This window comes from Falco naumanni, chromosome 3 (genome assembly GCF_017639655.2).
Source record: "Falco naumanni isolate bFalNau1 chromosome 3, bFalNau1.pat, whole genome shotgun sequence".
Classification (NCBI taxonomy): domain Eukaryota; kingdom Metazoa; phylum Chordata; class Aves; order Falconiformes; family Falconidae; genus Falco; species Falco naumanni.
Window position 1 is genome coordinate 84,642,493 of NC_054056.1, and position 16,003 is coordinate 84,658,495.

Genomic DNA, 16,003 nt, shown 5'->3' on the forward strand with positions numbered 1-16,003 from the left:
GAGCAGCAGCTACAAATACCCCAAGACAACATAACTTCTGTGTTTTGGGAGTTAAACCTGCCCATTAAATTCCTGCAGGCACTGCTCTTCTTCCTTGGGGACACACTTGACCTTGCCCAGGGCCACCTCCTCCTGCCAGCCATCCCCGGAGGGCAGCTGGGGTGACTCGGGTGGGGGGCTTGTGCTATTTGAGGAAGCAATGAGCTTCCCCATTGCAAAAGCACCCAAACCTGAAAGTTAGTGTGTTCACAAAGGGCTGATTGATCAACATAAAAGGGTGAGAACCAAATGTGCTTTGCAGAAGAGCCTGAGGGGTTTATAGAGATGTACCAGAGCAATGCAGAGAGGATGTCTGAGCAGTTGTATGGGATGGTCCAGCTAAGGGTGGGAAAGTTAGGTTGGAAATGGCAAATTAAAAATGGAAAAGAGAAGCTGGACTGTCATGAAGAAGCTTCTTGGTGAAGAAATCTAAGAGACAGGACAGGGAGTGGATGCTCCTTCGCTTTAGCCGTTTAAAACTGGATCTACGGTCACGCTAGATGCGGCACTGCAGAGGCACGGATGCCCTGGGGGACAGTCCCCTGCAAGCCAGATGGCCTTGATTCCCTGCAGTGGGACTTGTGCTGGGGAACCTCTTCTCCCATGAGCACACAGTGTCCTGTCCACCTCCAGGGTGGCCCTCACAAAAACCCCAGGCGACAATAAGGCCCCAAAGCAACCGCATTCCCCTGGGAGGGGGCTTCCTCTGTGCTGCCTGGGGGCCACAGCATATGGCAGTCACTGGGTTTGGCCTTGCAGTTCAATTAAATAAAAAAAAAAAAAAAAAAAGAAAGAAAAAGCTGTAGCCCCCTTCCGGGGGGGTGAGGAGGGGGACGGTCTCCCCAGTAGCTGCCTAATCACTCACAGGGTGACGGCCCTGCTCCTGTCAGCACAAACTAGCAATTACGATTAATGGGCTGTGGCAATCGGATCCCGGCACTAACAGAGACAGCAGGTCCTGCCATTTGCATGCAGTAAATAATTCAGGCTGTCAGCTGTTCGGATGCGAATCGGTAATGTTGCGGTTAAACACTGGCCACATGGCTAATTTGAGGTGTTCCCACCAGCCCCCATACCGGGGAGAATTGGCTCTGTGCTGGGGCAGGGGCACAGCTGTGCCACCGCACAGCCCCAGCAGGCCCCGCGCCACCCTGGCCAGACCCCGCCTGTCAGCCTGTGCTCAGCTAATGACATGTCCTTCTGGTAGCAAAAAGCCAGGAAAAGCCCAACACCTTCTCATTTAGCTTAAGTTTCAAGGGACCACGAAGTTGAGAAGATGGGGAATGCTGGATGCCAGCGAGCAAGCTCCAGTGATTAAACCTACCTGTGCTTGCAGCCATGGCCAAGTGTTTCACAGGGATCAAATGCATGGCCGGACTCAAAATTGGAGTATCCCTATACTAGAAATGTAGCATCATATAACAACCTCAGGGTTCATCAACTCAACCTGATTTTGAAAGTCCAAAGGTAGTGTTCCAGAAGGGCCTCTGTTCAGGAGAGTACGCAGTGGGTACCTGACATGAGCATCCACAGACCACTCCGGGTGAGCAAGGTGTGCACTGCCAACATCCCATTCTGCCTATCCAGCTGTGAGAGGTGTGTTTGAATGTACCCACCCTTATGCAGAAATAATTCTTTTAGCATAACCCTTTAGGGTGGAAAGACTTAACTATCCTAAGCTGAATTACTGCTTTTCAGCGGCACAGCATGAAGAATAACAAACATGGGGCAGAAGGGACAGAATTATTTGGGAAGTAATGGGAAAAAAATAGCACAGGAAGTTGTCTACCCGTGCATCGATCCAGTTCTTCATCCCTTGTTTCCCATGAAGAGAAGGGACAGTGAGAGGTCTGGCACAAGCACAACACCAGACTCAGAAGGACCAAGCTGTTTCTTCACTAGCACCTCAGTGTGGACAACGGTAGCTAAATCCTGTCATTTACATTCAAATCAGACTTGCTGTATTCAGCTGTGTGCCCGCATTCACTGGCCTGGTGCGCAGGCTGAGAGGGGCTGCGTTTCACGTTAGGAGCTTGAAATGGTTCAGAGTTGTCCCATACGGCTCAGTGCCCCAGAAGCACCTTGCTAAGCATCATCCCCCCAGCAAATGTATTGGGCTGCAGTACGGGCAGATTTCTTGGGAGTACTTGGCTTTTTCAAATATGCATGTCTTTTAGTAGAAAGAAAGCATCTGATTAAGAAATATAAATAGTGACAGGCATTCTTCTGAGGAAATGAAAAGAAAAAATGTTGATCGATCCTCAGACTTTTAGAGCTTGAAATTAAAAATGAAAAGAAGGGGGATGGCAAATAGTAATATTCTGTATAAGCACAGTAGCATAAATTGGTAGGAAAATCATGGCAATGAATAGCAAAACGTAAGTTTAAAGGCACGAGGTCACTTTGCTGAACAAGTACCTACCTCTGAACATGCGTACGGGCAGATCAAGGTGCCTGTGTCAGCCCAGTCTTTTCAGCACTGAGCTCACATCTGTCTGAAAATGTCTGGGCATATTCCATTCATCCCGCCTGTATTTAGGACAAGTAATTAAGAGAGTGTGATTGTCAGAAGGTCAAGCTACTTCAGATCTACAAAGACTTAAAATCCATTCAAGTGCTCAAACGTATGCACTGAATAGTCCCACTGTGGCCAAAGTGCCATGAAGCAGCGTGGAAATCAGGCAGCAGTACGGGTTTTCGCACATCAGAGCCATATTTTTATCCTCATTGAGGCCCAAGGTAGTTATGCATATATACACCAGCAGTAAAACAACAGAGTGATCCTTTATGACAGCATGACCATAATCTAACTTGACAAATGCAGTTGTCAGCATCCCTTAAAGTAAATTATAACTACGCCCCCTTGGCTAAATCCTGAGCCCTTTCAAATAACAAAACAAACGGCTCTCTCCCAAGAGTTGTGTTCTCTGCATTGTATTTTCTGACATGCTTTCCCACCATCAACCTTTCATCCTGCTGAACTAATTTCCATTGTAAGTGGCGGAAGGCAGGGAGGATAACTCCTGCTAACTGCACACTGGTGAAGTGCAAGCCTGCCCAGAGGAAGGGCAGCAGAGGGGGCACATCCCTGGCAGGGACGGCCACCAAGTCCTGTGTCAAGGAGCTCAAATAGGGTAACATGTTCATATAACTGTGCTTTTGTATAAATAGCGATAAACTGGGGCTAACAAGTGGCAAAAGGTCCTCCCCAGCTGCCCATCTTCAGAGCTCACAGGGTGCTACTGTGGTTTGCACCAGGTGCTTAGCTGCAGCTCTTCCAGCCTGGCGCTCCCACTGCTACCATCAAACAAGGCATCCAAAATAAGGTCAGAGACGTTGCAACTGGCCCTTTTACAGGAGGGACTCGGCTGGGCTCAGGGTCCTACCACAGCGTTGAAGGGAGACACAAGCAAGGTGCTGCCAGAGGCACTGCTGCAGATAGCTAGCCGCATACTTTTATCTTTCTGTGTAAATCAAAGAAAAAATGCCTTTTACACCCGATTTTCTCCACTCAGTACCCACGCACAGTTGTATTCTATACTGTACGCTACAGACCTCTCTGGGTTGCACAAGGGACCATGCTTTTGATCTGCCCAGGTCCATGCACCTGAGACTCAATTCTGCTCCAGGAAGACCTTCTGCCCTTTCAAAACCACTCAATAAAGGTGGAACTATAATGACACTTATTTCTCATGAAGACAGGACCACGTGCTCTGTGTGTCCCATCTGGGCTTGGCTTTGCCCTCCGGCAGGAGTGAAACGGCAGTGAAGCTTTCAGGGACACACAGGTGCATTTTCGCAGGGAGACTTCCAGTGCAACGCTATATGCCTGCAGGGAGGGTTGATAGAGACCAAGATGAGCAGGAGTTTCATTTGTTTTCCCTTTGTACTCTGTATTTTCTTTACCCTAATATTTTGGTTTTCACCCAGAAGAACCCAACCTTTGCTTCCCTTCTGATTTGTGGGTCAGTCACAGCAATGTAGAAAGCTGTATTGACATCAGTATAACTCACAGAAAATTTAATTCCATGGCCTTGCCAGAGCCTAACCGAGGCTGACGGGGCTGTCACAGCTTGGATGGATAGGACAGTTCAAGGAAAATCATCCTCATAATTGGTGGTGGCTATTCATTAGGTGAACTCTTCTTTCTGCGTCAACGTTGGATCTCAGCCCCAGTCTGTGTGTGGTGACAGTTTTCGTGGAATATGAAGGCTTGGAGTCTTCGCTTCACTAAGAGAAGGGCTGAACCTGCCAAACCCTAACGCTGGGGTTGCATCCTGCCTCTAAGCTTTGCCTGGTGGCCTCACCCACAGGCACCTTCTTGCCCCAGAGCTCAGCAGCACTATTCTGGAGATGGAGAGGCAACTGCCTTCCATTTCCTGCCCCTGTCCGTGGAAGTATATCTTCCAAAACAAGCAACTAGAATGATCAACTAGCCTTAAATTGTACAAACAGCAGGGTCAAAGTTGGTAGGAAACTCACTCAGGAGGGAGTTTCTGGGGTGTGAAGTAGCACAGCAGTTGTGCAAGAGCAGCGGCCTCTCCAGATGGCTCAGCAGGACCTAGGGAGGATGTGTCCATGGCCTTAGCACACTGCATCTATCTTAAGGTATCCAGTGGAAATACCTTGGAAACCATCTTAGATATAGGCCTCTCCCACTCCCATGCTTCATGCGTGCAGCTTCCAGCAACAGGATAAAAAAACGGCGGGCTAACAAGTTTATCAAGTTGTGCTTCAGTCCCCACAGTACGTCGGCTGCTCCTATTGCTGCCAAGAGACACGGCAAGAGGGTTTGTCAGCCCATCCAGCTTCCGATGCAGCCAACTGCTGACACGCGTGGAGGGAGCAACAAAAGCGCCCTGCCATGCTGCTGCCACCAGCCCCTGACCAGCTGGCCGTGGAGCACAGGTCCTGTCACAGAGGATAAGTGGGAGTCAGCTGAAATCCTTCTTCCTTGTCCCAACAGCCAAGGATAAACAAGACAGCCTGGTGTGCATGGTCACCGCTGCCTTCACCCCATGGGGTGTCTCAGATGGACAGTACCCAGGCACAGAGAGATCTTCACCACGTCATCTAAACGGAGTCTGAAATTGAGGTCTCTGAGATAGACTGCAGCTATCTGGATGTGGCCAACTGCAGGGCTGAGCCCTAATCCATGTCCGGAAGGATTCAGCTAGCTGGCCTGATCCTGCACATCACCTCAGGTCTCCTTAGGTGACTCGGGATCAGCAGTGCCAGCAGACAAAAGACCCTGGGGGGCAAGCATTCACAGCTGCAAGGCAGCTTCGGCTCACTGCTGTTTTCAGAGCCTCAGCAGATAGAAAATAGCAGGTGCATTAAGCTCCAAAAGAAGAGTATAACATGCTGTAAATTAAAACGTGCCCAGCTCTCTGCGTACAGTCAAATAAGGAATGATGCATGGAAAACAGCAGAGGTTCGCATTCATCTCCGGATGATCATTCACGGGATGCACAACAATACAATCTCACACACAGAAATCAGAGAGTCTTTCTGAAATGAAAGATCTGCTCTTTCCGCCTGTACTTCTTTTTTTTTTTTTTCCCCCAAATAAAGATTTCCAATGTGCTGAAATCGTTACTAATAATAATTGGGAAAAAAAAAAAAAAGTCTCTGGGAAATTATTGGCATGAGCTTTCAAGGCTCTAAATTAAGGCCAGCCTAATTTTCCAATTAGGCAGCTTGATAGGCAAGATGACATGTGCAGAGTAGAAGGGCAGGCTCTAAACGGCATTTTTATGAACATTTCTCATGCCTGCAGCAGCCTTTCTATACCCAACAGCTGAGGAGTGCACTTTCCCATGCCGTCAGGGGTGAGGAGGTTACGACTCCAGCATTGTGCCCCTTGTTTTTCACACAAGAACCCGGCGCGCCACAGCTCGCTTGAAAGGGTCCAGCGCCCCGGAGAGGGGCGGGTGCCCCCAGCCCCCCTGGCGCTGCTGGCTCTCCTGCCCGCCCGGCGGCTCCCCTGCCTGCCCCCCGCCCAGCCCCGCGCCCACCGCTCCAGCGGGCACCTCCGTTTAACCCGCCATTGAGGCGGATGACCGGCAACGCTAATTGGGATTGGGGGGACCTTTTATCAGAGTCGGTAAATGAAACTTCAGCTCCCCGGTGATCCAGCGTGTGCAAAGAAGCCGCAGCCCGAGGTGCAAAGGGCACGGCGGAAAGATTTCGAGCCGACGCTGCTCTTTCACAGCTCGAGCTGCCAGGCAGCCGCCCGCCTCCCTGGGCTCCTGCCCTCGCCTCCCCTGCTCGCCCGGGCGAGGGAAACCCGGGCGCCGGGGCAGCACATCGCTCCCAAGCTTGCTGAAGACTCTGCCACCCCAAATGCTGCTGTGAACTCAGTGGTGGTCTGCTGGGAGCCAACAGGAACCCAAACCAGCGTGTGAGACCCTCCCTCACAGGCAGCAAAGCCTGGCCCTCAAGGGACGATGAAACGCCATGCCAGCGCCTGCTGGCAGCTACGTGATCCTGAGCAAACCACAGCAGGCCTCTTTGTGCCTCCTTCTCCGGGTCAGGCTGTTTAACAGCTAGATCCGTGCTAGCCTGCAACAAGCCAGGGGAGCTCACATAAGGGCTCTGGCAGACGGGGAAGGCAGGAGTGAGCAGTGACAGGGCAGGAGAGGACATTTAAACATAAGAGTCCACAGATCACTGCTGCTCTGAAAAACCGCCCTTGAAGAACAGCCCTGCCAGCTGCAAGATGCTTCTGGCAGTCAAATTGGCAAAACTGTCCTTTAACTTGGTGGGGCCGGCACCGAGCTCTGAGCTGATGGACACCCTTACCACACTGCACGCGAGCCTGAACCTAAGGAAATCTAAGTCTGACTGAACCTATTCCCAGTTTGTCCATGCATGCAGCAGGAATAAAGCAGGAAGAATGATACCTTTGGTGGGAGATGGCAGTAGCCACATGAAGTAGCCACAGTATTTCTTCCACTGCAGGGAAGGCCATGCTGAACAAACAGCAAGACAGCCTCAAGGATATGCAGAAGGTACCAGTTTCCACCTTTGCCACTTCTGGAGGTCCCTGATTTCCTGCGGCCCTTTAGCAATTGCATCCCAAAGTGAAGACCATACCCTCCTAGCTCAGGAGTTGATCACCTCCATGCCAGGGCATACAGAAGAAGCTCTAAGCTTTTACAATCTTAGAGAAATGAAAAGAAACAGTGTTCAGAGCGGCATCTGAAATAAGATGCCAACAGATCACATAATCACAGGTTGGTTGAGGTGGGAAGAGACCTCTGGAGGTCATCTGGTCCAGCTCCCCTACTCAAGCACGGCCACCTAGAGCTGGCTGCCTAGGACTGTGTCCTGGTGGTTTTTGAATATTGCCAAGGATGGAGACTCCACACCTCTCTGGGCAACCTGTGCCAGTGCTCGGCCACCCCCACAGTAAAAAAGTGTTTCCTGATGTTTGAGGGAGCCTCCTGTGTTTCAGTGTGTGCCCAGTGCCTCTGGTCCTGTCACTGGCCACCACTGGAGTCCTCCTTTGGGCTCTTTCTGAAGATAGGAGTGACATTTGTTTTCCTCCAGTCCTCAGGCACCTCTCTCGGTCACCATGACCAGCAAGACGCCCATACACCCATTTGTGAGGCAGGTCGGGATGTACCCTGAACTCTCTTCTCTGACGTCTCTGTACGTTTTGGTAATTGGCACATTAGATTGTGGCCTTCAACTTCATTTAGTTCTGTGTTTTATTTGTATTCAATTTAGTCATTTTGACATGAAAATGGCAACTCCTCTCCCTGGGAAGAGAAGTATTAAGCCCTTACCTTTCTCCCCCACGCTACTGGACTGAGACCGTGCGATACCACATTCCTGTATGCGTTACGTCTTAAACATCAGCGAGGTTTGAGGCTGAGAAGATGAGCAAAGATTCAACTGGCTGAGCTGCTGTTTTGTGAAAGGCAGTTAACAACAGAGTTGATTCTTTCAGTAGTTCTTTGATTTCTCATACAAGACAGGAGAAAGAAAAAAAAAAAAAGACCCTTTTTACTCTCAATGTCAACATTTTTCAGTAATTTAAATATGCTGCCGCTTTCAGCAGTTAACCCAAAGCTGCAGAGTGACTACAGCATCCACCCCAAGGCTGCCTTGGATCGATTAACCCATTTGAGAAGTGTCCCTCTCGGCTGCACTTGGCACCCAGCCTGCTGCAGACAGGCTGCAGCGGTAACAAACGGCCCGTGTCCTCCTCACAGCCGCCATACAGAGCCAGCGCACCAGCCTGCTCAATTTGATTGAACAAGACACAACCCAGAAGGAAATAAGAATACTGAAGCGTATTTACTGATGTTAGTCTAATGCAGTCATACCAGGGATAATATTTATTTTGGGTTATGGCCAGCTGACAATGTAATAGCCTCATTTGGGCAGTCTAGACCCTTCATATGTGATAAACCCTTCCCCAGAATGCATAATTCCCTAAAAAATACATGCAGAGTGCATGCTGTATCTAGCAGAAATGCTCTCTAGCCAAAACAGACGACTTGAAAAGCTTTCTGAGCACGAGGGAATAATGCTGTCAGAAAAAAAGCATGAACAATCATTTGCCTGATTTATAAATGTGGCAGTATTAAGAAATGAGGAGGAACCCAAACTTTCCAGAATGCCCTAAAGAAAAGCAAAATGTGAAGTATTCTTTTCCTTAGAAATGAGCTCCGTGCCAAAGCTTTGGTGGCAAGATGCTGATTCGCTCTCAGTAGGCAGGCCTGATTTCTTGAGCATTTCCCTTTTTCCCCATCTCATCACCTAAAGGCCTGGAATATGAAAGCGCAGACAAGCCCAGGGGGATTTACCAGGTCTTGTTATAGCACATCAGTCACCAAAAGAACACTGAACTATTTCCATTTTTCTTCCAGCTCCCCATCACGATAAAGCTGTTTTGCTTTCCAAGTATGTATGAACTGTTTTAATGTTCTGTTCATAAAATAAATGGTAGAATTTCGGGAAAACTTATTAAAACCTTCAAAACAGGACTCGAGTAACACAAACTAAACTAAAACCCCAGCTAAAACTCAGCTAAAACCCCAAACAGCTTGGATTCTGTATTTATTAAAGCTAACTTTGCTTACAAGCACACCTGTAAAACCAGAAAGCACTACAGACATTCAGGTGTGAGACTTGGGTGGAGTAAGAAGTGGATGTGGGGTAGGGTGAAGTTCACGGACACTTCAGTTACAGGCCTAAAAAAAGTGTCCTAGCAGAATGGGTGGAAACATTTCTTGCTTGTGTAGAAGTTAAGATTTGTAGCTGCCCACAGCTACTTGCGACTAATCACCCAGCAGCCGACCGAGTGGGGACGGCAAGACTGGGATAGTAGCCGGCCCCTCTCCTCCCTCTGCTCAGGATGCTTTCCAGGCTGTTCACTGAGCACTCACCATCACATCTCCGAGCATAAATTTTACCTCATATCAAGCATGAATTACAACTACTTGAAGCGAATCTGTCACATTCATCCAAATTTAAGTGGGAAATTTTAAGAGATGTGGGCAGCATGCAAAGCAGTGCCCGATACAGGAAGATGAGGAATTGAGTATCTGCTAATGAAGTGGGATCTGTGCAATTTTCAGAGCTGAAAATTTTCAGAGCAGAACCACCTTCAACACTTTCAACTATCAAGACTGTTATAGGAAAAAAACCCTTCTGACAGATCAAGAAACAGCGACCTGCTAACACCAAATGTCTTCTCAGCTCCATAATAAAAAAATCAATTGTGTGAGGTTAAATCCATGTGATTTTAGTAATTATCTCTGCTCATCTGGTCAGTGCTTCAGAGTGAGACAAAAACATCAAAATTTAGAATAAAACATAGCATGATATATAGAAAAATTCCCAATTTTGGCAGTCTGATGAATGTAGTTGCAGAACTCGGCTTATACTGGCCTCAAGATTCTCAGCAAAACAACGGATTTACACTTGACTCAGTACGTTGACTCAGCAGCACTCATTTGGTTAATACTAGTAATACATGTAGTATACTTAGAGTGACAGGAGTATTCCAGGTGGTGGTGCAGGCTAGGCACAGTGCCACAGGAGCTGCTGGTGCGGCTTTACCCTCCCTTTATGTTAGCAGAAATTACTATCTTCACACATGAGATAAGAATGACCTCCAAACAAAAAGATGCATGTGACTGCCCAAACCAAGACACATGGCAAGGCCACTCAGGAATCCGAACTATGTGGACAAGGAGACTTAGAGGAATGGGTTGTACATATGCTTGTGTGCATCTGGCAGCAGAAAATGCAAAGAGAAGGAGCAAAAAGGCATGCAGTCATAAAGAAAGAGTGAACTCCTGGGGACAGGTGGCAACCAGCAGAAAAGTGTCTGCATTTTTCATTCTTCTGTATGGACGGCCCTAGAAATACCTGTTTGCATTATCAACTTCTACTCTGGTAAAAAAGTGGAGTGAAAAATGATAATAGTCTCAATAGGCACAGGACCATGCAGTTGTGCCATTGTAGTTGTTCAGTAACAAATGTTGGTTGTTCCTTACGTTGCATTAAGGACCTCTAGTCTACACATATTCTTGGCATATGCAGCTATTACAAGTATGAAACACAACCCCATCTGCGCACCACAAAGACATTGCAGAATTCCCTGCTCTGTCATTGCAGTTCTGCATTTGGGAGTTGTACAGAATTGAGGAAATGTGTGGTGGGCTTAGGCTACCCCAGAGATGACTCCGTGGGACAACTCTTGTCTGAACAGCTTAGAGGTCCAATAAACAATGGCCTTGAAGGTCACCAAAGATGAGTTGGGAGAACGACTGGTTCTCCAAAGGCCAGAAAGGCTAGCAGCAGCCTCAAGCCATTGAAGGTTCAACCACACAATATGTAAGATGATCAGTTTATGTGAACTTGCGAGTTTCCAAATAAAACATTAAGCTGGATCTGAAACAGCAACTTCTACAGTCTCTAAAAGTCACTTCTCTAAATGTTAGCCAAGGAAGAGTTGATAAAATCACTATTTGATACCCACTGTGAAATAACTCTTAGACTGCCCCCAAAACATTAATGTATGTATTTCCTCCCAAATCACTCTTATTTAGGGTTGATCAAGCATGTAGGATGAGTTACGTTCAACAGACAGGATTTCTCTTTGATATTTCAAATCCCTTCTGACTTCTTAAAAAGGCCTTCTTTTCCTACTCCAGTGCTAGGATAACTCTTCACCTGGAGGCTAACACCCAATGAAATTCATGTTCAAACTCCCCCAAGATCACTGAGATGAATGAGCAAATTAAAGCAACAAAACAAACTCACATTGCTTGTTTCCTCTCTCTTGCTTGGATCCTTACTGATTTCAGAAACAGAACTTCAGTCTGCAAAACTGTAACAGGATCTGCTAAAACATGCCCATTCCCTTCAGAATGATTAGGCATTATCCATGATGAGTCCTCCTCATCTTTTGGGCAAATAAATACCTTATATCAGAAATATATATCAGAAATATTCTCCTTGACAGATCATGCATGAGACGTATTTTGGAAATTACCCACAGCAGGTACCCTTAAAAGAGAAATAACCATGTTTTAGGAAAAGAATTCTAAAATTATTAAAGCTTTTGCATCCTGTTCTGAATGATTTTTTGGGGGCCATATGAAGACTTGCAGAGTTTGGGTGGCGATCTGACCTCCAGGCCAGCTGCAATCTAGCAGAATTGCTCACAGTTTCTGCTCTCTGATGCCATCTCATCCAAGTATCTCTCAGATGCAGGCAAGGAAAGGGGTGTGTGAGCCATGTTAGCCTGGAGCTGGCTCCCTGGTACCCTGCTTGTTTAGGAATCCCTTATCTCCTCTTCCCTCATGTGGCTGAAACAGCAATATACTCAGTCGTGAGAGGCAGAAGCCACCATCCTTTAGTGGCTCCATCACTGCTCACATGGCCTGCTCCAGCAGAAAGATGAGGTGGATTTGTGTAATACACACTTAAGCCAGTGTACATTTTGCTGAGTTAGTACATACAGCGAGAAACATGTTGTCATTGCATAGTCACTACAGACAAACAAGGCAATACCACCTTAGAAAATTTCATTTTATTCCAATATCTGGGCAAAACACTTGAGGATTAATCAGGCTTTCTTTTGTAATTCAGTGGTATAAATGGCAAATTTCACTTGCCCTCAGCACACCTGCTAGGCGCTATGCAGATTGCCAAGTGACTGTGCAGAATTCAGCTGTGGGTATACTAGAAATCAAAAGAAATGGTCTCTTGATAGCAAAAGCTCCGAAAGATTTGGAAATAGCATAGCATGATTCTTTTGTTGTGCATTCAGATACCCATTACATTTATCTTAAATACACTTACAGAAACCTAAGACCTACGCTTGGCCTACTACATTGCAATAGTTTCTTTTTGTTCATATTAACATCCAGAGAAAATTTACTAACATGCATTGGAAATGAGTGCTCCAGTCAAAGCAAAGAATTACCTCTAGTTCTTCATGCAGATCCAGAGAAAAGCATGATGTATTATAACAGAGATTAAAACCAGTATCTGCAGTAAAACACTCTGCACTGCAACTTGGAAATCAGGAACCCTTGATATAGTTCTGTAGGAAACACCATACTGGAAGGAGCACCACAACAGCAAGCTTCGGATTTCCTCCATGGAAGTACAATGCCTTAGATCAACACCCTTTTGGGATGGGAAGCCGAACTCTGGAATTCTTTATAGAAAAATATGTAAACTTTCAATTAATAATACCCATGGAAGCTCAATCAACCTTTCACATTGAAATCTAAAGGCAAAAAGTGAGAAAGATGAGTGAATATAAACGGAGCAAGAATCAGGTACAATGTACTTATTCTTTTATTGATCTCGTTATTTATATAACCAGGCAGACAGACACTTTTAAATTCCTGAGGAAACATTTGTGTAATTTGCTATAGAGCACAGAGCGCATTTAATTACATGAAATTCATTCCTTTTGCTTTGTTTGCTTGCTTTCTGCAAGCCCTAAAAGCACCGCATCGGCTTCCAGCAATGTTGTATCAGTTTTTGCGCCCAAGAACCTAGATGTGAGTTCAAGATCCAGCAGTCTCAGGCGTACTCGTGTTCCTCTCTGATACTTTCTGTAAAGCAAAGGGGAGAAGAAGGTAAGTTTTTTTAGGCAACGGTTTTGCATCTCCTAAGGCTGCTCTCCTGTCTGCAGACCAAAGCAGCAGCCCCACAGAAAACAATGTGCTGCAATGGAAGCCCAACACTGTTGTGATGCCTCAGCACTGGAACTGCTGGGACACACTCTGTAACACCACAGAGCCAGTCTCCGTTGATACAGTCCTGCCCAGGGAAAAGCAGGCACCACCAGATCCTGCTGAGGGAACGTAGGCTCTACAGAAAAGCAGTTTACTATATAGGAAACTGTTTGTGTCTTCCATCAAAATATTTTACTGTATTATCTGCTATCACGCACACAATGATCTGTGGGATGATATATCATTAAAGGGGATGACAAGTCATCATTAGATCACTGGTGACATTGCTATAATCAGAAAGCATAATGCCAGCTAACTATGGTTTTTATTTCCAGTTCTGGGCCTCAGGCAAGGGGACTTTTCTTGTCTTATCCCCTCCTCTGAAGAGTGGGTATCATCTGCAAGTTTTTTATTACATATAATTAAAGAGAAACCCCACAACTGCTGTGAAGAAACATTCTGCCTATGGGGTTGAGTTCTACTGTTTTACACTTTTTCTTCTTTCTTCCTTTTTCCTTTCAAGTCAGAAGATGTGCGCATTCAATGTGTTTTAAGAACAGACTCTGTGTCAAGATGTCCATGCCAGATTAGTGAAGATTTTTTAAATACTAGCATCTTTTTTACCGGAGAGCTACTGATCAAAGTCCAGAAATAAAACCGAGAAATATGCTTTTCAAAGTTCAAGCCACACTTTTCTTCCGTAGTCAAAGCATGAAGAGCTGAAAATGCATCAAGCTTGACCATCATGAGGAAAAGCAAGAGAAAGCTTGAAACATTCTCCCGTTCCTGACTGGGGAAAGTGTAACAGGGAAGCCTGGTTGCATGCAATTCCATCTTGCTCACTTTCACCTTCAGCTTGGGCAGTCTTTACTGTCTGACAGTTGTTTTCTAGCATGAAGCAAAACTGAATTGGGTTTCAACTGCCTTTGGCACATCAAACCAAGATCCTTTTGGAAAACTAAACATCTTAAGAAAAGATGCTGGCCTTGCATTTATCTTTTTTTCCCCTGTCAATTCTATTTTACATTAATTTCCTGTGGCTCTTGGTTAATCCCAGATAATATACTGTTATGTTAAAAGTACAAAGGAAGATCATTTGATACCTCCACTCTGAACAAGTAGCTAACATAGGGTACTTCAGCCAGCAAGATTTCTGCCAATGAACATGACGATCTGCATGAATCAACACAGTTGAAATACCACACATTTTCTTAAAAACATAAATGTGAAGTCCTTCATCTGTCCAACATGCAAGTAACCACTGCTGCAGCAAAGAGCATGGCACAGCTACCAAAGACAGAGAACAGTTTATGTTTGGTTGTTCCTAAATAGCTGGAAAGGATCAATTCTGCCCCTTTCTCTGTGAAATACTTACATTTCAAACCAGAACAGTTTCACAACTGGTGATAATTATTCACGAAAGCTAATATGCAACATTTCAGAGGAGTAAGACAAGGGCAAAACAAAATTAAAAGACAATGTGTAAGACCTTAAAAATGGACGGTACATTCTGGGATTTGTTAAGACTTATTTAAAAGAGAAAGTTCCCCAAAGGAGTCAGGATGTTTTGAGATAAGAAGGGGAATGAAGAGGAAAGCTTCTCACTGACAAATCTTAAATGAAGATACCAGCTGACTCATGATTTTAGCCATTTGGGTATATAGGAGAAATCTCCAGAAAATTCTCTAGCATGAACCAAACCTTTACCTTTCCAAGAGCTACTGGCTAGATGGGTTGCCTTTGCGTCCAACCATTAAGTTATCCTGATCCCTAACACTATCTTTGGCATAAATTCTCAGACTTTTTTGCCTTCATCAATGAGTGTGAGGAGTTCATGGGGCATGAGAAAAGACTTTTTAAAAAAAAGAGAGAGAGAAAGAGTAGGTTTTGAGAGAAGGCAAAATAAGAGGGAGAGAAGGAAATCTGAAAGGAAGAAATGGTCTGTGGAAACAGGAAAAAGGGAGCCAGGCTGGATGGGGCCTGGAGCACCCTGGTCCAGCAGAAGGTGTCCCTGCCCGTGGCAGGGGTTGGAACTAGATGATCTTTAAGGTCCCTTCCAACCCAAACCATTCTATGGTTCTATGATTCCGATACCTTATAATGAGAAAAAAAAGATGCTTGAAAAGATTTGAAAGAGGGGATAAATGATAAGGCAGGTGAGAAAAAGCACTGAAAAGACTGCAGGCGAACAGTGTAGAAATGAAGGAAACTATATACAAAGTAGAGCCACAGAAGAGGAAAAAAGTCACTGAAAAGTAAAGACTGCATAAAACTATTAAAGCTTGAGTCACACTAAACTTGGACCTGTGAACAACAACATTCTGTGCTGCTTTTAAGAAGATGGGCATGCTTTTAACCTAATAAAAATTAGTACTAAAACTAGCGGTTCTGTGACAAATATTAAAGACCATCCACCCCTCTGCCTTTTTCTTCTCTCCTTCCTCCTAGAGGAAAAGTATCTTACTGGTAACAGAAAGCAGGACACTATTGTGAAAACTGGCTTCAGGGTCCAACACTTTTCTACTGAAGATTGAACTGAATGAGTTTTAAATTGAATTAGAAGTCCTCTCTCTATTTGACAGCACAGAGTGGGAAAGAGATTGAGCTCCATCTTTATAACCAAAATAAAAACTATTATCATCATGCAACAGTTCCTTTTGGGCTGATTGCTAGACTAGAGTGGTAGGTGTTTTGCAAGTGCATAGATGAAACCGCTATTTTTCTAATAAAACCTTTAAAGTGCT

The 16,003-nt window shown here is 45.6% G+C and overlaps 1 protein-coding gene across 1 annotated transcript in view; it reads right to left on the reverse strand.

Annotated features, from left to right (window-relative positions):
- Positions 1 to 12,855: 12,855 nt before the first annotated feature.
- TPD52 (tumor protein D52) overlaps positions 12,856 to 16,003 on the reverse strand; it is a 128,103-nt gene continuing 124,955 nt past the window's right edge. Inside the window, exon 7 of the mRNA XM_040588593.1 lies at positions 12,856 to 13,136. Within this exon, the coding sequence (XP_040444527.1) occupies positions 12,983 to 13,136 (154 nt within the window). The 3' untranslated portion in view covers positions 12,856 to 12,982. The remainder of the gene's footprint in view (positions 13,137 to 16,003) is intronic.